The sequence below is a fragment of the Barbus barbus genome (genome assembly GCF_936440315.1).
Source record: "Barbus barbus genome assembly, chromosome: 43".
NCBI lineage: Eukaryota > Metazoa > Chordata > Actinopteri > Cypriniformes > Cyprinidae > Barbus > Barbus barbus.
This window is the reverse complement of record NC_136721.1, coordinates 22,189,026-22,215,298: the sequence shown is the minus strand read 5'-3', so window position 1 is coordinate 22,215,298 and position 26,273 is coordinate 22,189,026. Positions and strand designations below refer to the sequence as shown.

The following is a 26,273-nucleotide window of genomic DNA, read 5'->3' as shown; positions in this document are numbered from 1 at the left end:
TATCTATCTATCTATCTATCTATCTATCTATCTATCTATCTATCTATCTATCTGTCTGTCTGTCTGTCTGTCTGTCTGTCTGTCTGTCTGTCTGTCTGTCTGTCTGTCTCTCTCTGTCTGTCTGTCTGTCTGTCTGTCTGTCTGTCTGTCTCTCTCTGTCTGTCTGTCTGTCTGTCTGTCTGAATGAATAAATGATAGATAGATAGATAGATAGATAGATAGATAGATAGATAGATAGATACATTACAGAACAGAACCAATCTGCTTTTTTATCTGTAAATCTTCTCATTATGAGTGTAGATCCACTCTCAGCTGTTTCCTGACGGAGTATATGACCTTTGACCTTCCCCACTGATATTCAGTTGAAGGGTTTAAACTCACTAAGAGAACGTGAAGTTCGTTTAGTGAGTTTTAGTAGCACAAAAATCTCATGGGTAATTGTTAACGAAGGACTGTCTGAGCTGAATAACATGGAGGATCTGTATGTTCTCTTAGTCACAGACGTTCCTCCAAACAGCATGTGCTCTCAGTTTATCTGACCGCAGTCTTGGGCTGTTATGAAGCAGATGCTCTGGAACATTTCAACAGGGACCGATTTGTCATTCATCCACTGATCTGGAGAAATGACAGAAAAAGAGGATTTTGGGATGATCTGAATTTGTTTATTTCATTTAAAACAGAATGAGCTCCTCTCATGGTGGGTTTGATGTTCATTGAGGAGGTTAATGTCATGACCTTCTGCAGCTGTACAGTAGCTCAGCAAAGCTGAAGACAGAATGTGACTGAACTGCATAAATTTAGTGGCTTCAGAAAGTATTTGGACAAAATCTCATACCAAGTGGTGTTTATTCTAAGGAAAGAGAACACAATTTTTTTTAAAGCAAACAAGATCACTTTTTGTTTATCAAACTTTTATTCATCACTAGCCATTTTTTAAATAATTTAACAGAATGTTTGGAATTCTTTGGCACTTTTTTGGAATTTTCAGAGTAACAGAAGCTGCTATAGAACATCTCGAATGCTTCTGAAACACAGATGAATGAAATAATGCTTACTCAGTCAATGCGTGGCTTTGTTCCATATGGTCATGTCCCCCACGGGTCCTTCTATCGCAGAGATTCCACACTGCTCACTGGTGGAGGAACACGTAGCACTTTAAACCAGGTCTGGAGAAACCTCTCATGCTCATTCATGAAGCTCCAGATGTGTGGAGGGCTTTTTATAGCATCTGTTACTGGCACAGACATGAACATCTTATAGCTGGAGTCACTTTTAGGAACTCAATGTCCTGTTTCAGAATGAAATCTAATGATCCAGTGTGTGTTCTGACCGACTAAGAAACTCCACCAAGTTAATGTGCTACTGAAAGACGCTCTCAGATGTGATGGCAATTTTTAGGTCATACCGCAAATTTTTAGCTGGAGTCAGTTTTTCTTGTTTTCAAGCCATTTCCTTAGAGCTTTTACAGTGTTCTTTGAGATATTAACCTAATAGAATAATATATAAATAAATATTCAGCTAAAACTTCAGATGGAGTTACCTGGAGTTACCACAGCTAACAGGGAACATTCTTAGAACTTTGGCTAACATGCTGGCAAGGTTCTCTCAAATTTATGAACAAATGTTCTTCCAGTAACATTAAAGGGCACCTATTATGCCCCTTTTTACAAGATGTAATATAAGTCTCAGGTTTCCCCAGAATGTGTCTGTAAAGTTTCAGCTCAAAAAAAACCCACAGATCATTTATTTTATCATTTTGAAAATGCCTATTTTGAGTGGAAGCAGAAACAGGCTGTTTTTGTGCATGTCTCTTTAAATGCAAACGTGCTGCTGTGTGTATTAAGTGGCAGCAGTGTAATATGTACAAACTGTACCTATACTGCTGTCTACGTGTATGTTAATTTTACCCAAACAATAAAATAAAAACTGAAAATCACTCACTGCTCTGGACTGAATAACTTTTATATCTTTACTAAGAAGACATTTCTTACTTGAATGCACTAACGTGAAGATAAACGGATTGTGTGAGGCTCACTCAGGGCGGGGTCTCTGTTAATACAGCAGTGTCTGTCAAGGGTCGTGGGTGGGGCTTGTAAAATGTGACTTCACATTTTAGAGATTTTGCAAAAGGCTTGTTCTGAGACACTGCTTATTATTTATGGGGATTAAAAAAAGGAGTGGGTGGATTTTTATCATTTAGGGTGGTTAAGCACTGCCAACACACATTTATATTCGAACAACATGTCAAATTGAAATGTGCATAATAGATGCCCTTTATTACAATGTTTGTTCAAACTTATCTGGTCTTTAAGGTCTTTATCTGGAGCTGCCCATTGGCTGCCCACTGCTCCGGGTGTGTGTTCATGGTGTGTGTGTGCACTTGGATGGATTCAATTCAGAGCACAAATTCCGAGTATGGGTCACCATACTTGGCCACACGTCACTTCACTTCACTTTCATGACGCAGAATGAAACGGTCTGATAAATGGAAACTTTGTATAATCAATTTTTAATTTTGAAAGAACATTCAGAAATAATGTTTTCATAACTTAATAGAAATGTTAGCAAAATGTTCTTAGAACATTTTTTTGTTACATATACATTTTGTTACATTAAATGCACTATGAAATAGCATGTGCAAATCAGTCTTATAGTCTTATTTACTGTAATTCTCTCTCTGTTTTCTTCATTTGAGCCATTTAGTCTAAATATATCCCGATATGACTACTGGGAATCTCCCAACATAATCTTTAATGGGCTCTCATTATTTAAGAGCATGAAGTCTGTGTGAAACTGAATTACTTAACAAACAGCCTCAGATCTACCCTTCAAAACACACCGCTGTGGCTGCATGCAATTAACAACAGCCACACGCACTGGATCTGACTCTGGATCAGTTTTAAGCAGCCACATGTATTAGCACAGACACATGAGCGCTGTTCTCAGATCAGTGCTGGTGGACACACAGGGTGGAGAGCAGACAGACACTCAGTGAGACGTTCAATTAACATCACAGGCGACAACTTGCTTTCATGTAAGATTTTTAGTTGCAACTAAAAAGATCAGCTCACACAGTTTGACTGTAATGCTGAAGAGTAGAATTATAATTATAGGAATAAGTTTCCTATAACTGTTTGTCAGTGTGTAGATGAATTGTTTAAGTCATCAGTAACAAGGTTGGAACATCTGTGTCAGTTCAGCAACCTGTATGTATAAGGACAGACCAGAAAACTGTAGACTGTATGAGATATTTTATTGCACTGCTAAAAATACACAGGGTGGAGCGGTAGACACTGAGACATGTTCAGTTAACATCACACACGCCACACCACTGCGATTTTATGTACAATCTTCAGATCATGCTAAAGAAAAAAACAGCATCACAAGTTCTATATACACTACACTGAGAGGCTGACGTCGCTCTGGCAATGAAGAATTTCAGTGCCATTTGCATGTTTATGGGACAATATTGAGCTAAAGCAGGGGTTTTCAACCTGTGGGGCGCGCCCCCCCAGGGGGGCGCCAGCACCTGTCAAGGGGGGCGCGAGCATCAATTAATTCAGAGACATTGCCTTGAAGATTTACGAATACGAGCTTTCAAATCTTCAGCCATCCGCTAGGGGGCAATCAGACTCCCGCTGTTAGGCGACAGTGAGAATGGTGTAAAATAATTTACGGTTAGTCATGTCAGAAATCCAACCATTGGCATGTTGTTATCTCAGAAACGGGCTCAGCCATCACACTGAATCAGGTAAGCTGGTTATATGTGTATGTTTCTTAATGCTACGCACTGGAAATGCAGCAGACAATATGTGAATGATGTTCGCGCACTTTGGACTCGCGCGGGGGGGGGGGGGGGGGGGGGGGGGGGGGCGAGTGAAATTAGACAAGCTTGGGGGGGCGCATGTCCTAAAAGGTTGAAAACCCCTGAGCTAAAGTATAGTTTATACATTATATATGTATAATATATATATACATATATAATAGATAGTTTTGCCGAACTTTTTTTCTCCCTTTTCAAATCTCATATGACATTGGAAAGTCATTTATTTTCAATAAAAATTAAGGAAATAATCAAAAAGTTGAAAATAAAGTATCGGGTAGGGTTAGGGTAGGTTAGGGTATTATTATCCATTTAATAATTTGAATTAAAACTATAATTTACACTAAATATTTTTTTTTTTATTTGTACTGTTTTATATTTGTATTATTTGTACTGTTTTATAATGTACTACAATACTGAGGTTCAGATAATTGCCACTATTTGCAATAAGTAGCACATAAATAGCAGAAAATCTTGCTATTTTAACATAGTGTAAATAGAATCTATGGCTATTTGCACTTAGTGTAAATAGTATTTATGACTAAGAAAATATGCTATTTGCACTTTGTGTAAATAGCATCTATCGCTATTTACACTTAGTGCAAATAGCCACTTTATTTATATCCTGTTAGATATTCATTTTTTTTGTTTTTTATTGTGTAAATAATCACATTTCAATAAAAAAAAAAAAAATAGGTGCCTGAGCTTGACCAGAGCTTATTTTCTAATCTGATAAACCCTTTTATTAAGGATGCCTGATATATTGGCACCATATCAGTTTTGGATTTTATTGCTTTTTAATTAACTGATATTGGTTAATATTTAATATATCAGCTGAAATTGGATATTTAAATGTGTATGCACATTTCTGTATATTTTTACATTTTTGATTTCCTTTACTATTGCTTTAACAATGAATCTTTAAAAGCTGATATAATATCACACTAATAATTGTTGTGTTCAACAAAGTCTCTGCTTTTCTCACAATGAACAACCTCCTGGACAGCAACCAATCTGGCTTCAGAAGTGGATATTCGACCGAGACTACCTTGCTCTCATTTTTTGAAGCCCTAAGACTGGCAAGAGCAGCTTCCAAATGTTCTATACTTATCTTGCTGGATCTTTCCGCTGCTTTTGATACGGTCAACCACCAGATCTTCCTGTCAACCCTATTGGAAAATGGCATCTCAGGAACCGCACTCCAGTGGCTTGAGTCTTACCTCTCAGATAGGTCCTTCAAGGTATCTTGGAGAGATGAGGTGTCCAAGTCACAACATCTAGCTACTGGGGTGCCTCAGGGCTCAGTTCTTGGACCACTTCTCTTCTCTGTCTACATGCCATCACTAGGTTCTGTCATTCAGAAACATGGTTTATCATATCACTGCTATGCTGATGACACTCAACTCTACCTCTCATTCCATGAGCTGCTCGCATCTCAGCATGTCTAACAGACATTTTTTGTTGGATGACTGACCATCACCTTCAACTCAACCTGGTTAAGACAGAACTGCTTGTGGTTTCAACAAACCAATCACTTCATCACAATTTCACCATCCAGTTAGGCTCATCAACCATAACTACTTCATACCTTGGGGTTGTGATTGATGATAAGCTGAATTTCTCACACCACACTGCTATTATTTGCTTTATACAACATTAGGAAGTTTCTTTCAGAACATGCAACACAGATTCTTGTTCAAGCTCTTGTTCTATCCAGGCTGGACTATTACAATGCTCTCTTGGCAGGTCTTCCAGCCACTTCTATCAAACCTCTACAATTAATCCAAAATGCTGCTGCAAGATTAATCTACACGTCACACCTTTGTTCATCGATTTGCACTGGCTACCAATAGCTGCTCGCATAAAATTCAAGGCATTAATGTTTGCCTACAAAACCACCACTGGCTCTGCACCGCTTTACCTGCAGAGTTCTGCAAGTGAATGACACATTATTGTGCCATCCCAAAGAGGCACAAAATCACTTTCAATGACTTTTTCATTAACTGCAGTTGAGTCCTTAGCCATCTTCAAGAATCTCTTCCATCTTTATTTGACCCTCTAACTCTAGCACGTTCTATTCTGTTTTAATTCTACTTTATCTATTTGTCTTCATTTTTTATTTAAAAAAGCTTTCTATTCTTCTATTCTATCTACTTGTTCTTCATTTTTGTTTTTGTGTGTTTATATATATATATATATATATACATATACATATATATATATATATATATATATATATATATATGTGTGTGTGTGTGTGTGTGTGTATTAAAAAAAAAAAAAAAAATACTTGCTACGTTAGTCCCTCTAACTGCTCTTTAGAGAAGATTTTCAGTCAAAAAATCCCTCAGGATCCATCTGCATCTCCACAGCCCTCTGCAAACAGACATTGAAGGCCAATGCCAAGAGATTAGGTCATTTACCGATGACATTTATCAGGAAATTCAACAACATTTAGACTAAGCCTTTCTGTACTTGGAGTGAATTCATTGTGAATGATCTGAGCCAAACATGCAGGAGATTCCCTCGAAGGCTGTGATGGATCGCACCGAGCTCAAATGAGAGGAGTGAGCAGTGCACAGACGGTTTCCACATGTACAGACACTCTGCTCCTCTTGACCGATGAAGCTATATTTGATGTTAGATATTCAAATAGTTCTTCAAACGTGCTAATGAAATGCTATTTTTGACATGACCTCAAAATAATCCTGACTGAACCTTTAATGCTTTCTTAAAGTTCAGACTCATCATCATGGAAATCATCAACTAAAAATGTTTTGCAAATTTAAAAGCATGCATGCGCATTTAGTAAAAATTTCAAGACTTTTTTTTGCATTTAGTTTGCATAAAGTTCATGTATCAGGTGAAGAATATAAAAAAAAGAAATATTCTCAGAAGAAACATTTGTGCTTGTGCATGATCATTTCTGATCTAAAAGTGTTGAGTCCAAATCAAACAGTTTGCTGGCTAAAAAATGTGTGAAAAATGTGATGGCGATCCAGTGGTAAATAATTCTATAATTGCTTGTCTCTCATTGCTTTGTGTGTCATGTTAAATCCCCCTGAATTTATGCAGTCGTACGCAGATTTATTAATAAGCACTTATTCATAATACCTTTATATTGACCGATGGCACCTGAGGGAACATGCAGGATGAGCCGTTGATGTTCTGGGCGAAGAGAAAGCTCACTTCGCCAATCTGTCCATCACTGTTATTTTCAGTGTTATTTTCAGTGTTTCAGTGTTGAAATATTATTACAATTTAAAATAATTAATAATAAAATAACTTAAAATAATTAACTAATAATAGTATTAAAATAAATTGTTTGACTTCATTTTAAAATTTAATTTATTCCTGTGTTCAGCAAAATTTCTTCAGTCTTCAGTGTCACATGATCCTTCAGAAATCATTCTAATATGCTGATTTATTAGCAATGTTGAAAAACGTTGTGCTGCTTTAGTCTAGTACAGTATACTGTATGTACTTTTCAAGAATGCATTTAATGATTGATTTGTTTCTTATAAACAGCTTTTCACTTCACGAGGCATTAAATGATGGACTGGAGTGGTGTGTTAGTTGTAGATAATAATAACTTGTGGATTATTGTGATGTTTTCATCAGCTGTTGGTGAGATACTGATGTCATGCTACATTTCTCAAAATCTGATGAAGAAACAAACTCATCTGCATCTTGGGTGACCTTTAAGTGTTTAACATGTGAAGATTTTTTAAATTTGAACTGATTTAAAATGTTATCCAAGCAAAAGGCTGCCTTAGTCGCTTGCAATGAATACAGTGATGAATAGGGTTTACATTTATGAGTTTTGTACAGGCTTGTTTCGTCTGGTCATGTTTAGTATCTCTTAACTTCTGGAGTTAAGAACACGTGCATGTGAATCTCAGATTGTACTTTGGCTGAATCCTCCACATCAATCATTAACACTGACTTCCTCTTCAAATGATTCTTTCCATATACAAATCACTATTTTTTTTAGTTCTCTTCATTCATTTTTCCATCTCCTCTTCTCTGCCTCTCGTCCCTTTGTGCGATTATAACTATTTTGTTTTCCATCTGTTATTAAACCACAACCACAAGAGGAGCAGAATATTTTCACGATCATTTGGACCAATCACAGCCCAGCTTTATGCCATGAATTGCAACATTTTGACCAATGTTAAGCATGAATGTTGGGTTGGGGGTTATTATGGAGGATTCATGCATGTGGCAACTGCATTTCACATGAAAAAGTTTATCATTTCTGAAAATAGCAGCATGTTATTTTGTTTTCAAACCACACTCATTGCATTCATTAGAAATAGAGAGAAAGCAAAACATTTTAAAGGAAAAAAAGAGGAAGTTACGGTTACACCAAATATTTCATTAATTATGTGAAATATTTCAAAAGTTTGCATATTAGTTTGATTTTTAAAATAATTTAAGGCTTTTATGCATGCATTAATGCATTAAATTGGACATTTTAAAGTCATTTTTATTTTAAATAAATGTTCTTTTAAACTTTCTATTCATCAGAGAATCTGAAAAAATATATCACAATTTTCACACAAATGTTCCAGTTTTTAACATTGATATTGATGATAATAAATAGAATGATTTCTGAAGGATCATGTGACACTGAAGACTGGAGTAATGATGCTGAAAATTCAGCTTTGCATTACAGGAATAAATTACTTTTTAAAATATATTCACATAAAATATTTCACAATATTACTGTTTTTACTGTATTTTGATCAAGAGTAAGCATAAGAGACTCTTTCAAAAACATTAAAAAAATGCATTTATTTTGATTATACATGTAAGGTGTATTTAAGTTACAATGCAGGCCACTTAGATGACAAACAGTGTCAAAAATAAATACAGTTTATTTTATTGTTTAAGAATAAAAAGTGTAGTCAATCACACATTATAACTGTACAACAAATTGGGGTTTGGTCTCACAAATCCCCATTATATTCCAAAATAATAAAATGCATAGGTTGACAAATCAATCTCTCTATGTGAGTTGGGTGTTTTATGCTGATTAATATATGTGCATTTGTGTGTGTGTGCATGCTTGGGCAGCTGTGAATGGCTGTTCATCAATCTCTCGTTTGAAGCGTTATGATGGATGGATGAGGAAGCAGCAGTGATTTCTGGAATGCATCTGTATGTGTGTAAATGTGTGCATTGTGTGTAAACGTGGCTCCTGCTGAATGTGTGGTGTGTACATATGTTCCCTGTGCATTTGTGAAGATCCATAATCCTGCTGAATGATCAGGACTTTGATGAACATATGGGAGCCAAGGAATGTGTACTGGTGTGTCCCGGCATGTAGCGGAGAGAGATGGAGAGAATACATCTGCGATAAAGAGTCACAGAGTGCATTATGAAAGCTGTACTGTATATGGCATAATCCAATCACTAATATCTACCGTGTGTGTGTGTGTGTGTGTGTGTGTTTAGACAGTGATGGTTTGGACTCAGTCTTATACTATCTGAAACTCATTAACTTTCTCCTTTAACAATTTCCACAATGAGAGCTGAGCACAATACAAATTACGATATGTGATATTGTTTTTGCCTCTATGATTTCTGCTTTTTATTTTATTTTATGTTATTTTATAGTTTAGTTTTGAAAATATAGCTACCATACACTTACATAAAAATGACAAAAATACACTACAAAATGACCAAAAATGTCACTAAAATTAAAGTGAAAACAAAACATATTAAAAGAAAATTCAAAAATAGATAAAAAAACAAACAAAAAACTTTAAAAAAAAATTCTACAACATTTTAGTTAAAAGGCAACTAACTTAAAATATGTTTAAGTTGAAGTACTAAAATAATTAGATCTGAAATAGATAAAAGATTAATGGTAAATAGAAATATAAAAATGACAAAAAACTAAAAATGACAAAATTACTGAAACGTAAACTGCATTACACAAAAAAGTCTGTAAAAATAGGACCCAGTGTGCTGTGTTAATATGAAGGATTTTTAAAATAGATTTTTCATGTCTTTGTCAAGTCGTGGCCTAATGGTTAGAGAGTCGGACTCGTAATCCAAAGGTTGCGGGTTCGAGTCTCCGGCCGGCAGGGATTGTAGGTGGGGGGAGTGAATGTCCAGCGCTCTCTCCACCCTCAATACCACGACTGAGGTGCCCTTGAGCAAGGCACCGACCCCCCCAACTGCTCCCCGGGCGCCGCAGCATAAATGGCTGCCCACTGCTCCAGGAGTGTGTTCACGGTGTGTGTGTGTGTGTGTGTGCACTTTGGATGGATTAAATGCAGAGCACGAATTCTGAGTATGGGTCACCATACTTGGCAGTATGTCACTTCACTAAAGTATGATGTTGTGTTTTAGGGTTAACGGAAATAATACACATTTTCTGTTTTTATGGATATTTTTCTTACAAGGTAAAATTAAAATTAAAACTGAAAATGTACAAATAAACGTTAAATATTTAAAATATTAATAAATACCATAATAGTATATAAATAAGAATAAAATGTTCATAACCCCATTAACTATCAAATAGAAATGCATCAAAGTAACTCATTTTCTTCAGGAACTGTATTTCCTTAAAAAAAAAAAAGGTAACAGAAAACTAAATGTTTTATCAACCTAAAGTCAATTATAGTTCCATTTGGCATTTGGTGAGTCTTAATTTTGTCCCTTTTGTCCGTGTGTGTGTGTTTTGCAAGCTTGTACAGGAGTGTGTGCCTCCCGCTGGCTCACGGACACCCTGCACAGAAGAAGCTGCATTCTTCACATTCCCGTAACCTGAGGTGAAGTGAGACATCACTGCGTACAGCGCGTGTAACCTGGAGCTCATGAGTCTGGGATTCTGTGAAACACGTCATTCTGTACTGTAAACCTGAGCTCAACTGCAGTAACCGCTGGCACACTTACAGGCAACATCAAATCAAAATTCATCCTATTTACTTTCTCAACATTCCAGGTCTTACTGTGCATGATTGATTAATCCATGTTGTTCCAAAGAAAGAAAATGTTAGTCTTTGTAATCATTCATTAAAAGCTCTGCATCTTAAATGACTTTCCTTTTCAATGACATCACGAATGCCGCTTTCTTTCTCATCCTCTTTCCTCCAAAAAATCAATTCTTGTATGTAATGCTCACTTTTATAAATATATAAACTTTTAATATATATATATATATATATATATATATATATATATATATATATATTAATATACATATACAATTATACAATTTGTATATTATTTATAATATGCAAAAATGTCCAAAAAATATATTTACATATATTTTCTAACAATATATTTTTTACATTTTGTATATTGTTTAAAAATATACATTACACAGCTGAATAAAAATAATTAATGACTACAGCCTAAATCAATTTATTTTCTTGTCTCTGAAATACATTTTGGAATATATTTTGATATATGAAGGTAAAATGTTTAATTTAAAAAATATATTTCAACATATTTTAAGCATATATTGAAAATATATAAATTGGTCAGAATTGATTAATTATTTTATTTATTGTCACATGGGTCAATCAGTTCCCAAAGGACAAAATGAATATACTTGCCATATTTTTGCTATATACTTCAGTATTAGATTTACTCATGAACTTTTTTCCTCCTCTTCTCTAGCTTGTTTACTGACATGTCTACTAAACCTGGCAATATATATTATGAATATTGTTGGCTCTTTGAAATGATTTTGTCAGTTGCTTTGGATAAAAGCATACGTGTACATGTAATACTCTGCAATAAGTCACAATATGTATGTGATATGGGTTGGCTTTATGTTGACTTAATATACTAACCAAGGCTATATTGCACCCAGTTTTATGGTATGTATTTAATAAAAGCCAAATGATATTTTCCATATCTATTAACTTATACAATACTGCAACTGAGTTAGTCATAATATTGCACCTCTTTTATCTACTTTTAAATCTATATTTATGCATTTATTTATAACTTGATTAATAGATTGATTGATTTAAAGTAAGTGGTTTCATTTTGTTTTTACATGTAACCTGAACAGGATTCCCTTGCCCTCTGTACATTCGGACCCGTGTCGAAAGGTCATCACCCTTGTGGCCTTCTGTGCTCCAGCTGTCGCATACGTCAGGAGCTCCTGAATTGTTTCAGCCCTAAAATAGTCTGCAAACTTTAATTTTAGGAACAACTTGGAATAACCCTGGGCTCCTATTCACAGCACTGTTCCTATGCTCGAACAGTTCACAAGGCAAGGTAAGACAAAGCAAGTTTCTTTATGTATTTCATACGCAATGGGGATTCAATTACAAGGAATATCGATATCTAATCAATAGTTCAGGTGCATTTACTCATTTATTTTAGTAAGCAGGCATGTTGCAAGCAATCAGACGATCATTATTGTAAACATTAAACCTTTCTGGATGATGCAAAATCCGTTTAAGTTATATATGTTCAGTTTTCCATGTGTTTTTAGTATTACAAGGCCATTTTGATGCTAGACATAAAGAACAGTCTGCATTATTTATTTAGGATATTATATTAACAAGGGTCTTTTAACTGGATAATTGACCTAAAGGTTTTCTGCTGCTACACCCATCAAATTAGATGAGTCAAAAATACTAAAAGACAGACAGCAATGGACTCAATTCTTGCAGACAAAAAAAGAGCTAGAGAGAGCAAATTAAGTCCCACATTGTAAACGTCCCGCCTACCCACAGCACCGGCCAATCAGAAGCCGCGCATTGTCGGTGCTGCTCTCCGATTGGCCGCTCGCCACATGACTGACAGTCCGTGAGAATGAAGTTTTTTCCCACTTTGACTCCGCGAAGTTTCAGTGACGGGGGCATCACTGCAGCGCACTGAAGGGAAGGAAAGAACAGAAGGGGAAAGAAGGGAGAGAGGTGCCCCATCCATCCATCTATCCATCCGCTGAATGTTCCCGCAGGACTTTATTAACGTATGGCTGCATGAGAGGCTTTGAGCTGTCGCGCTCTCTCTCTCCGGGACTGTTGGGTTACTGCTTCTGTCCTGATTTTAAGCAGTTGTCATAATAATATAACCGAACTCTTCGCGTCAGGACGGACGCAGGTGGTCATGGATACACCTATCAGATGGAAAGTAAAGCGGAGGTTTAAGGAGGTGCGGCTGTCGGTACTCCTAGTATTCCTGATGTTTGTCACATCACGAGTCAGCGCAGGTAAGCGGCGAATCAGCTCTTCCCAAACTGTTACTTTGTGCCGCGGGCCGCGCTTCTCCACGGTCAGTCCGCTGCCCTGCAGGAGGGGATGGTAGGGGCCCTAGAGTGGGATTTTTCTACTAGGGACGTCCGGAGTTCCGTTTTTGCAGGGAAACATTAGAGCAGATAACGGAATTAGGGAAGTTTTCCCGTGCAATGTAACAGCTGCGCGAGGAGATCGCGATGCATCATCTATTGTGGCATGCAACTCTTTACGCTGCTCCCAGTTGGTGTAACACTCACTATTCTTATGCAAATTAGTAAATAAAGCCGTCACATAAGAAATCTGGATTCCAGGATTTCATAAGCAAATCTAAAAAAGGTTCCTCAGTGGTTCTTTGCAAATGTTTAGGGTTCTAGATGTTGCATTATAGGTTCTTCACTTCGTGATATTGATTTGGCATCTGTAAAGCAGCATAGATGGTCTAGTTTTCTAGAAATGGAGATTAAAAAGTAATTGGTGGAACTTTTAAACTTTTCAGTTGGAATCAATGTCACTGGACATCCGTCCTTTAGAAAACCAATTATGTACTAATGCTTCACCAGAATCCAGAATCTGAAGAACCGAAACTCTATACAGCCAAATGCTTCTTTGCTGAATCTCAAAGACTTCTCAAGGAACCTCTATCTTTAGGGTTGTATGACATCAGGACCGCTTATGGTTTAAGACTGTGTGTGTTGTGTGAACATAAACAGGGGTTGTAGACTTTTTGGAAGATGTTTCACATGCTTTTTAGGGGATCTGGCAGAAAGTAGTTTTCCTCCAGCAGGCGCGCTGACTGCTGAACGTAATTGGAAAAATATGCTGGATGAGAAACACACCAGGAGAGAAAGAGACAGAGAGAAGTTTATGTTTTTTACATAGGCTCATAAAGCAAATGCATCACTCTGGCTCTCTGTTTAGTAAAAAATGGATATAAATGTAAATAAATGCCCGTTAGTCTTAAGCCTTGGCTTCTGGTGGATGATCTGTAATGAAGAACATCAATGGGTCAGGGTGGAGTCGCCGCGTGTCTTCTCTAGTAGATCAGAGATGCTCGAGGTGAAACTCGCAATTTTCTTGTAAACCACTTATAGAAGGAATTACCCAGGAGACTATGTAAAACAGTTATTGTAGAGAGCAACTCCATGCATCACATTCATCCCGATCTCATCTGCAATATGCCATTAGTAAAAACCCAAGATTTTTTTTTAAATCATGCATGCAATATGCATAAAAATGTGTTCATTTTTTTTAGCACATGAGAGCCAACTCTCTATGGTTGCATCAGTTGTTTGACATCTGTTTTTAGTGTCACTTCATTACAAAGCTCAGATTTGATAGTGTAGAGTTTATTAGTTGTGAACGTGAATCTGTGGTTTGTACAGTAACGACGGAGCCAAAGCAGACAGGATATGATCTCTCATTCTCATCCTACTCGTTTCTCCAGCCTGTCCCAGGGAGTACCCCTCTCTCTCTCTCTCTCTCTCTCTCTCTCTCTTTCTCTCTCTCTCTCTCTTTCTCTCTTTTTCTTCAGGCTATAGGGGCAGGGATAGAGGGAGGGGGGTTGGAAATTCTGCTCCGCATGTGTGATTAGCTTCGTGTCTGGTCATGGCTGCTTAGCTGCTCATTATAGTGATGGAATTATTGAGAACATTTTGGTCCAGGAACTTGTCGAGAACATGCTGTCTTACAGTATTTATTAGAGAATTGGTTTGGCAATGATACCAAATCTTAGCAGATGCACTCTTAAAAAGCAAGATTCCGATCATATATTCTCTAGTTATTTAAAGAACCCAGAAAGCACAACACTGATCTGAAGACCCTATAATGAAACACCAAGAGGTTTTTAATCTCCAAAGAAACTTTGGAGCAACTCAAGAACCTTATTGGGTCATGGAAAACCTGGAATCTTAAAACAGACCTGGAAAAGTCATAGAAATAAACAATTTTCTAGTTATGTTAAGCTCGGAAATATTTGACACAAACTGATTTTTATAAACATAATCATGAACATCTGGGAAAACCATGAAAATTCATTGATCAAATGGTGTGAAAACTGGTTTTAACAGCCAAAAGTGTTTTTCTGCTGCACTTGAGAGCCATTAATTTTCAGCCAATTTAAGAGTCTATCGTAACTGTTAAATCACTCAACTTAATCACTTTTGCTTGCATGAGTCAAGGCTGAAGTAATTGGAGTGATTCATCGACTTGATTGATTGTTTTATATATTAAGAACATCTGTCACTGAGCATCTGTTGAGTACATTTCGATAGAAACGCGCTCATTAGAGTCACATCAGCCTGAAATGTATTAGTTGTTTGTTTGCTTCACAAGCTAGCATGCTTTGGGCTGCGTTCTAAATACAACTGTGACCCCTATGTAGTGCACTTAATTTCTGTATGCTTCCAATTTTATTTAGAGCACACGTGTAGCAGGGTAATGCAGAAAAGATGGTGGACTTGATCTGCAGCCAGACTGGCAGGGATGTGGTCTGACAGTGATGTCATGCAGTGGGCGGGACTAACCGAATGGCATCTGTAGGTACAGAATGACTTGCTGAGTTTATGGTGGGACTAGCGATGCATTGTGGGATACAGCGGCGCTGTTACGTCACAGTAGACAGAAGCTTGTAAAGTCAAAAATGGCTGATGGGGATGCTGCTGCACTTCTTGTGCAGTGCTATTCTGCTTTATTACTCACACTGGTGCTGTTTTATGAGTGTTTTACGAACACTCTCGGCGGACAGACCTCGCTCATTCAACCTGCTGGGTGTGTGCTTCACATTTGAGAGTAAACAAATTCTTTTTAACAAATGGCATGTTGTAACGATTGTTTATTGCCCACGTGTGTTGTCTCTGGTTTTGGTTACTCTTGTTGTTGTTGTGTTCTGCAGACCCTTAAAACCAAGAGAGGAGAAACTCTGGAACGTTTGGAGCCAAACTTTCACACCCTTGGAGACTTTCAAAAATGTTTCTTTTGTAATGAGAGCAAGCTGTCTGTTTCAGCTGTCCTGAGTCTTGATGAAGGATTTCCTGCCTAATCAAACTCCCAGAATCCCCTTTTGCATACTAACTAGTATGCAAGATTAAGATTAGTTCACTCCAAATCACTCCTGGCTGAATGGCAAAGATGGATTGAGCTTCATGCGCTTCATATTAAATAGTATGCTTGGTTAAGAGTTAACATCCTAAATCATAGTATGCTGTAAAAAGTGTGTCAGTAGTGACTGGCTGCCATAGTATGCAAGTATGCATCTGTTCACTGTCTCTCTTATATAGCATGCAATATATAGATTAGTGCATCTAATATCATAGTATGTCAAAAGTGACTGAATTGCATAGTATTTAAAATAGACTTTATAAGTATGCATCAGTCTCATGCTCTCCATTTTAAATTGTATGCAAGATTAAGAGTAAACTACCTAAATCATAGTATGCTGTAAAGTAGTGACTGGCTGCAATAGTATGCAAGTATGCATCTGTTCACATACTATCTTTCTTATACTTTTATACTTTCTTTCTTTAAGGCTAGTCCTAGACTAAAATGTAAGTCTTAGCTGTTTAAACTGAAAGAAACTTTCACTGATTGATCTTAAAATAGATCAATGCCTTTGTTTTGTCTTTAGATGCACACCAGTCGTGTTTTTGTCTAAGGCATGTTTATAAAAATTACTTAAATGTGCTAATTGAACAATGGCCTAATCCTGGTTTAGGCTAAGCCCTGTCTGTGAAACCGGGCCAGTATGTGAAAAGTGACTGAATTGCATAGTATTTACAATGGATTTTATAAGTATGCATCAGTCTCGTGCTCTCCATATTAAATAGTGTGCCAGATTAAGGCATACTATGTCAGTATAATGACTGGATAACATAGTATGCAGGTATGCATCTGTTCACATGCTATCTATCTTACATAACATGCAATATTAAGATGAGTGCACCTCTCAAAAAGATAGTATGCTGAATATGAATGCATGGGTGGTGTACAATTTACAGTGGGTTTTTGAAGTATGTGTCGTTTTGCATAGTGTCTATTTTATCAGTGTTGACAAAATTCTGAAGTGTGCATTAGTTCACACACACAGTCTTTTTAGCATGCAAATGATATTAGTGCATCTCAGTGTTGTAAATAGTATGTTGATGCTGCATATATGCTTCTTTTTCCATACTATCCATCTTATACAGTATGCAAGATAAAGATTGGCATGTGCCAAATCATAGAACATGGTCAAAGGTGTCCAGATAGCATACTACATACTTCAAAGAATGCATATTTTCACTTACTATCAATCTTATGTAGTATTCAATATTAGGATTAGTGCATTCCAAGTCATAGTACTGTATGCTGAAATAGGTTTGAAGCATGCATAATGCATAGACAATGACAATGTAGTGTGTATGCTGTGCTGGCTTGCTTCATACTTAAAAGCATGAGCTTTTCCTTTGAAAGCACAGCATGTACTTTTTTAAAGTTAGTAGAAGTATGGTAATAGTTACCATGTCAGCACGACCCACGACCCTGCACTAGTCTTCAGCGTGTAGGAGGTCCAGTTCTGGGATCACAGGACAGAAATGTTGTACGTTTTGTACTGTATTAGACAGTGCTGTTTTTGTGGCCAAATGTAGAAGTACATTTTTTTTCCCTCTTGGTTTGGGATTTATAGTGTGTGTTTTAGAGTCACATTGTTTTATGATTGCAAGCGTTTCAAGTCTCCCTTCAATCTAAAGCCGCATTTGGGAGAGTGATAGTTGGTGAAACCTTCCAGGTCTCAGTTCACACACTATAAAAACCAGATACGGCCTCTTTCAGATGTGAGGACCAAACCCTGACCCACATGTCTGCTGGGTTCTAACACACATTAAGTTCACTGGAGTTATTGGACTCCATTATATTTATCAAACACACCGAAGACAAGAGAGCAAATTAGATTTTTAAATTAAATTGCAATACTAATAAATAAGCTATTTACAACATGAATACAAACATAAATTATAATATTATGTATTATAAAAATTAAAATTATAACAATATTTTATTGTAGTATAACTTTTCAGATTCACGAAACTATGTGATAATTGCAAAATCTACAGCTGAAAAATAATATGTTTAAAAAATATTTTGAGTGATGAGTCAAATGAATTAGTGAATCATATTCTGAACCAGTTTACTGAATCAAATTGTCTGAATTGCTAAAAATAAAACTTCTAGTATGAAAGGAGGTTGAGAAGTGTTCAGGACTGTGCATGTATGTGCCTGTTTCAGAGAGAAATGGCAAGGAAAGTGAAACAAATGAGTGATTGAGGGAGGTAAGGAGGTGAGTTATAGTAGTTATTGACAGCAGACCTACAGGAGATGAGGTCACGGGGTCAGAGGTTAAAGGTGGCATACTGTGGGAGGTGACCTTCAGATTATGACCACCCTAGAGGTTTACAGTGCTCCACTCCGAGACACAGCGTCTGGAAAACACATCACTTTGAGTGCAGACAGAGACAGAGATGCATTTAACTCTGTTTAGACATGAAAAGTGGTATACTTAAAGTGTGTAACATTATAAACGTCTTTACGTTCTTTAATTGAATGCAGCATTTTATGAATAAAAGTATTACTTTCTTAAAAAATCTTAGTCATCCCAACTTTTTGAGCAGTAGTAAATGTAGGGTTAATGATTTAAACACTAACCCTAAGTATTATGTTTTTGCATGTAACTTATCACTGTTCATGACTTAAATCATGTAACTTGTCAAGAAGAGGTATGCTATTGTGTAATTTTTGCAGATGATAAAATGGTTGAAAAAATCCCATAGACTTTGACGGACCAGAGCCATATCTGTAGACCAGAATATCATAGACACTTGTGCGTGAGTCACATGCTAAAAACCTCTCAGAACAGCTTAGCAACTGCATAGCAACTCCTAATTAAACACATAGAACACCCGAGAAACCCCAAAGCAACATTCTAAAACCTCTTAGAACACCATAGCATCTGCATAGCAACTCCTTAGTATCCACATAGAACACCTGAGAAACCCCATAGCAACATTCTAAAACCTCCCAGAACAACTCAGCAAATGCATAGCAACTCCCTAGAAACCACATAGCAACATTCTGAAACCTCTTAGAACAGCTTAGCTGCTAAGCACCCTGGCAACCACATAAACACCCTAGACATCCCATAGATCATTCTAAAACCTTTTAGAACACATTAATAACTGCATAGAATACCCAGTAAACCACATAAAATGCCCTAGAAACGCCCAAACAACATTCTCACTGCATAGCAACTCCCTAGTTACCACATAGAACACCATAGAAACCCCATAGCAACATTCTCACTGCATGGCAACTTCCTAGTAACCACATGAAATACAATAGAAACCTCATAGCAAAATTATCACTGCATAGCAACACCTTAGTAATGAAATAGAACACACTAATAACCCCACAGCAACATTCTCACTGCATAGCGAACCCTATAGTAATGAAAGAGAAAACCCTAGAAACCCCATAGCAACATTTTCACTGCATGGCAACACCTTATTAATGAAATAGAAAACACCCTAGAAAGTTCTAAACCTAGCAACATTCTAAAAGTTCTCAGAGCACCTTGGCAACGTCATAGCACCGCTGTGGTGAGTTCTGTATGGGGTTCTGCTCAAGTTTTCTTTATGAAACCAGTCTAATTGCATTAGGATCATGTTGTATGGACAGGGTTTTAGTCTTTCGGATTACACCTGGTCTTGATACAGCCTACCACCCCTGCTGCTCTCTCTCACACACACACACACACACACACATATTGTTGTCTGTCATGCATGCGTGCATGTGTGTGTCTTGAGATCTCTGGTTCCCAGAGTTTCAGAGTTGAAGTTTTTGAGTATTGTATTTCTGTCTGCTCTATTCTGTATGAATGGACTCTTTCACAGAGCTTTTAAACGGATGCCATGTTTGGGCTTTGCTAAGGCTTTGTTGTGATTAATTGAGGGGGGTCTGTGTGTGTGTGTCTGGCACCCCTCCCACAGCCTGAGGTTCCCCTGGGCTGTCATGAAGCTCACACATGTGCACACACTTCCTCTAGAATAACATTCCCAACATACCTGTGCTAGAGCCACTATCTCGGTGTCAGCATGACCAGAGAACCCCAGAGCATCATGGGATATGTGTGTTTTTGCAGCTAAAAGCCACAGATGGACCAGCATCGCTGGTTTTCTTTTATTTCTTGGCATTTGGGATTCGAGCAGTGAGAGCGAGAGTTTGTGTTCTCACATCTGGAAGCTATAGCCGTCATTGTGCTGTCTGCTGATCCCAGAGAAAAAGAGGGAAAAAAGAGCAGGGGAAAAAAGGAAAAATGTCTTCCAGATGTTTTCTTCCCTCCCCTCGCTGTGGAACAGCAGAGGAATAAAATACTGTTTCATTAAGACAGAAGAAAATTACACATTCCTCACACAGAATCGAGTGAGATGGAGGGTCGCAAAACGTGCTCTGAATTCACACCAGTCACAAAACGGTACAAATCTTACTCTTTAAGCGGTTGTGCCCATGCAGACCCACTGACCTGACCCACTTTTTTGTAGGTTTATGCACGCATATCTGTTTATTTGTGTGTTTATGCATGTGTGAGATGGGAAGAGAGGGTGGGACACGTTCATCTGTTTTTCAAGGTTTTTGCTTTAATGTATTTGAAATGTTTTTCTAACACTGTAAACAATCTCAAAAATAATTTTTCTGAATGTAAGGAGTGTTTTGCATTATGAGATTTTATCGCTGAAGGTCGGTGAGTGAGTGGCGTTCCTGCCAAATGACTTACACTGCAAAAAATCATGATCTGTTTTTTCCCCATGAGAATGATCAAAACTATCAAAATTATCAAAAATCAATTCATTAAATCCTTAATGGCTCTTAAAAGCATATAATATAAATTTATATAAAAATTCTAAACATTATTAATTAATAATAAATAAATTAATTAATTAAAACTATTTGAATTACTAAATATTAATTTATAATTCATTATCTATTTTATTATATACATTGATGTTATAATATATTATAATAATAATATAAAAATAAAAACTAATTAAAAATGATTTAATATCATATTAATTGTACATAATTCAATGTTGCAATAATAATATTATATAATTAAATAATTATAATATACTTTTTTCCAATTTTCTAAACAAAATGTACTAAAAATATTTTGAATATATATATATATATATATATATATATTATAATTATAGGGCCCTATGAAATCAGTTTTATTTCCAAATTCATTTTTTTCCATTTTCATTTTTCTATACTCTGTTTTAATGTTTAAATTATAATTTTCAAAAAGCCTGTCTAATTAATTGAGTTTTACAGTTTTATCTTTACCAAATTCTGTTTTCCATTATTTTCTGCATTCCATTTTAATGGTTCCTTTAAATTTCTCCAATTAAGCATCTCCAATTAATTGATTTTATAGTAACAAAAAGTATTCTTTTTATTATTATTCTTTTTTTTTTAGAAATACTGCACATTTGCATTTTCACCTAAATAAATTCTGGTAAATAATATTTCTGGTAAATACTCCTTTTAAAAGTGCTTTTTGATTATAATTTGTATTATTAGTAGACTAGAACACATGGATATGTGTATATTATACTATAATACTGAACTTGATATCAGTGATTTGGACTATGAGATGGACACTTGCTTCTTTCACTCTATGTTGCACTTTACTTTTGCTTTTAAAAAAAGATTTCATAGAAATTTGGATTTCATTTGGTTTAAACAAAAATACTCCTAAGTAAAATTGTAGATTTTTTGTGGGAAATTAATCGTTAAGATTAATCGCTAAATTAGTCGATAGATTAATCGAAATAAAAATAGTCGGTAGTGGCAGCCCTATATATATATATATATATATAATTTCTAATTAAGAAATATATTTATTTCTGTGTAATGTTATTGGGGGACTGGCTTCAGGGCTTCATCATTTCAATATGATAGCAAATAGGTATTGATAACAGAAATCATGTAAGTGATGTATGAATCAAACAGAGAATGGTTCTTAGAATGATCTCTGACGAGCTTTGTTGCATTGCCAACAGACTCTGACACTCACGTCACCTCAAATCGCCAGTACAAATGAGTGACTTCCTGTCGCTTTGTCCCTATACACTTCTGTCTATATGAACGTCACTTAACTGAGATCCTTGTCCTTGAGTGTGATTGTGTATTTTGTGTGTGTGTGTGTGTGTGGGGTGACCTCTGTTGTGGCATGTAAGAACCCTAATATCTCACATGCCACATTCATGACCCTGAAACAAGGAATTATGGGATTGCCTGGTGTTTATGACCAACACACACACACACACACACAGCTCTCTCTAGCTTTTATTGGGTTTTATGTGAATGACTGTTGATGTATCTCTCCATCTCATCGAAAGAAGAGACTTTTTGTGTGACAAACAGATGAAAAACGTTCATTCATGTGCCTCAGAAATGCCACAGATGTTCACATCATTACAAAACATCAAATTTCTACATCACTTGTCCAAATAATGACCCACAGTTAGGCAAATCTTTTATTTGCTCGCTAAAATGTACCATGATAAACATAGTTTCTGCAAAAAATACAATGGTTTCCTATTCTTATTGCAATAAGAATTATTAACAATAAATGTAGTAATTATGGTATTTTGGTGGAAACTACGACTGCTGTGGTAAATGTTTGTAAGGGTCAGTACACATGAGCTTTCAAAGCCTCTTTGAGCTTTCATAAGGTTTTCAGGAATCACTTGAGGGCAGCAGTTGGTCCTGTAATGCTTCGTTTGAGCAGTATGCTAAAGGTCACGTATGTCTGTGTGTGTTTAAGTGTTTTACAGTGCTTTCCTATTCTGGAACACACATTTCCAGATTATTTTATTTTATTTTACATGTTAGAGAGATGATCATCATCTGTACCAAATTTTATTTGACATCCCAGGGATGACCATTATATATGTGCCATTTAATTTAATTGTGTTTCATTTTTCAGACTATAATATTTTGTATATGTTCCCATTGGCTGTGATTTTGTCACTTAATGAAGACAGTACAATTATGTGTTGCACCTAATGCACATAAAATGCACAAATACTATAGCAAGCAATTTTGTGCCATGCATCCAGTACAAAATAGTCTCCAATATACAATCCAATCCAATCATCCCCATATGATTGAAAAGCGCTTTGGTTGTACAGCAATACACAATGAAAGCGCTATATAAATGCCTCATTCATTCATTCATTCATTCATTCATCGGACAATGACATCATCAGCTCCCTTATGACCCTGCAGACCTGGAATGGTTTTGTGTTCTGTCAATACCTGCTGGTTTTTTTGGGTTACCGATACGTGGAGTGGGTAATGAGTGATTAATAATGTTCAGTGGGTTATTCATGAGATGTTTAGGGAACCCTGCAGGTCCAGACATGCGAGAAGAACTTTAGGATTCTGGAGTGGTGCGCGGAAAGCTGACATTCCTTCCACTGGCCTCATACTGAGAATATAAAATAGTCTCTCTCTCTCTCTCTCTGTCTCTCTGCAGTAGCACATTATGAACCGGCCACAAAAACCACAGAAACGTTCAGCTCTCTCCAGAGAGAATTAAACACACACACTTCACTCACGCTTGAGTGCAGGACAGAGAGGCTTTTGTTCCAGAGTTGTAATAATCTATATGTCGTGTCGCATATGACTGAAGTCATGTTAATGAAACTGTGATGATGTCTTTTGATGAGCTGTTTTATGATTGATTATTTTTCAGCATTTATGATCTTGGTTTTGTGGTGCACAAATAACTGCAACAGAATATAAACATAAAAGATGATTATGTTAGAGTTAAATTAACTATTTTTTGTACAAGGTGCCAATGAAATACAATATTTTTTGTATGTTACCCTGGTTATACTATGCTTTTTGTGCATGCCAGTCTGGTAATAGATTGTTTTGTTTTTTTTATATGATAGATACCATGGTAATACTGTGCTTTTAGATGTACCATGATTATACCATGCTTTTTGGACATTTACCATGGCATTACCATATTTTTTTGTAGATGTTATCCTGGTAGTACCTTGTTTTTTGTACAGGATACCATGGTAATCATGTGCTTGTACATGTACCATGATTAAACCATGCTTTTTGCACATTTATCTGGGTAAAACCATATTTTCTGTACATAGCACCATGGAAATACTATTGTATGTTTTTACATGTACTACGATAATACCGTGTTTTTTGGACATTTACCATGGTAAAATCATACTTTTTGTACATGGTACCATGATAATACCATGCTTTGTACATGTACCATGGCAAGACTGTATATTTGTACATGTTACCCTGGTAATAACTTGATTTTTGTACACAGTTATATGGAATTACCATGTTTACCATCATTAACCATGCTTTTTTGCACATTTAGCCTACCTTATTTTTGTACATGATACCATGGTAATGCTTAATTTGTTTGAACATGTACTATGCTAATACCATGTTTACAATCATATATGGTAATCATTCAAGAACATAATTTACGTCAAAACACTGTTGTATTTCCATCAGACTCTATCTTTGTACCGTGGTACCATTTCAGTATTTTTGTTATGTTGGAGTTTCCTTCAGATCTGTCCACTTTGATCTTAGCATGAAGCTAGTTTTTATGGGTTTGGATGAAGTTTTAGTTGACTTTGATTATTCTGTTATGCTTTTAATGTGTGTGTGAGAGGTGACTCTGTTTGTACTAAATGTGTGTTTGATTTCACGGTAAGGGATGCACCCTGCTTTCTTCTAAGTGTGTATTTATCCCTGCGTGTGCTGATGAAATTGGATGCAAATGAATTGTGTGTATGATTGAGTTGTGGTACAGAACCACATGAGTCATGGTTTCCAGCGTCTAATGCACACGCTGAACGCCAGCCAGACATTCAGTCAGTGAACGTGAGCTGTTCAACACGGAAAAACTTTATACATGCTCTTTGCTGAAAGAGAAGCTATTTTCACTTTATTAGACAATCAAACCTGATTAAAAGTGTCTGTGTGTGTGAATGTTGCAGACAGACGAAACGTTTTTTTGCTGAATCAGTTGGTCTTGATTGCTGCTCTAGTTAGTGGAAACCAATGAACACCACAAAGTCTAACCAAACCACCAAACCATACCATTATGGTGTACTTCAAACAGCCCACTGAAAGAGAGAGAGAGTTAGAAAAAACATACATTTATATATATATATATATATATAACAAGTCTAATTGTGTGCCGAAGGACAGGAAATAAACTTAAGCCATGTAAGAAGCTCAAAGCACCTGGTCCAATACCTGCCCCTGTGAACCCTGCCCTCCCTCTCATTACAGCTCTGTCCAGGTCAAAGGTCAGCTGCTGGACAGTGACCTCCTGCATTTGGAAGAAGTGAGTTCATAATATAGAAGGCCAACACCACCCGTGCACCCACAGGGCACTCCTCCCACTTGATTGGCTGCTGTTGGTTGAGGAGCTGTCAATCACTCAGATTGACCTATCATTAAACTGTCAGCACAGGCCTCCTAACAGCCTCTCAAAACAGCAGGGTAGCAATTCAATACCACTGCAACCATTCAGAACACCTTAGCAATAATTCAGAACACCTTAGCAACCACCTTGCCATGCCTTAGAAGCCACATAGCAACCAATAACAGCCATTCAGAACACCATAGCAACTTTACACTAGACTATACAATCAACTTAGTGATGAGCTGACAAGCACTCAAAATGGGTTAGCAACTGCTGAGCAATGCCCTGGAAACACTCAGAACACCAAGTATACCGTAGCAACCACATAGCAACACCCTGGTCAGAACACCTTAACAACAACATAGCAACGCCCTGACAGGTACCCAGAACATCGTAGCAACTACATAGCAACGCCCTGGCCAGACTGCCTTAGTAACTACATAGCAACGACCTGACAAGCACCAAGTACACCTTAGCAACCACATAGCAATGCTCTGACAACACCAAGAAAACCTTAGCAACTACATTGTAACACCCTGACCATCACCCAGAACACCTTAGCAACCACATAGCAACATCCTGGCCCGAACGCCCTAGCAATCACATAGCAACACCCTGACAAACACCCAAAAGACCTTAGCAACCACATACAGTAGCAACACCCTGGCCAGAACACCTTAGCAAGCACATAGCAAAACCCTGGTCAGAACACCCAAGT

General features: G+C 36.8%; 1 protein-coding gene across 2 annotated transcripts in view; it reads left to right on the top strand.

Annotated features, from left to right (window-relative positions):
* Nucleotides 1-12,652: 12,652 nt before the first annotated feature.
* Nucleotides 12,653-26,273, top strand: part of LOC306862070 (collagen alpha-1(V) chain-like) — a 97,645-nt gene continuing 84,024 nt past the window's right edge. For both annotated transcript variants that reach the window (XM_079404675.1, XM_079404674.1), the window contains exon 1: nucleotides 12,653-13,016. In XM_079404675.1, the coding sequence (XP_079260801.1) occupies nucleotides 12,914-13,016 (103 nt within the window). In that variant the 5' untranslated portion in view covers nucleotides 12,653-12,913. The remainder of the gene's footprint in view (nucleotides 13,017-26,273) is intronic.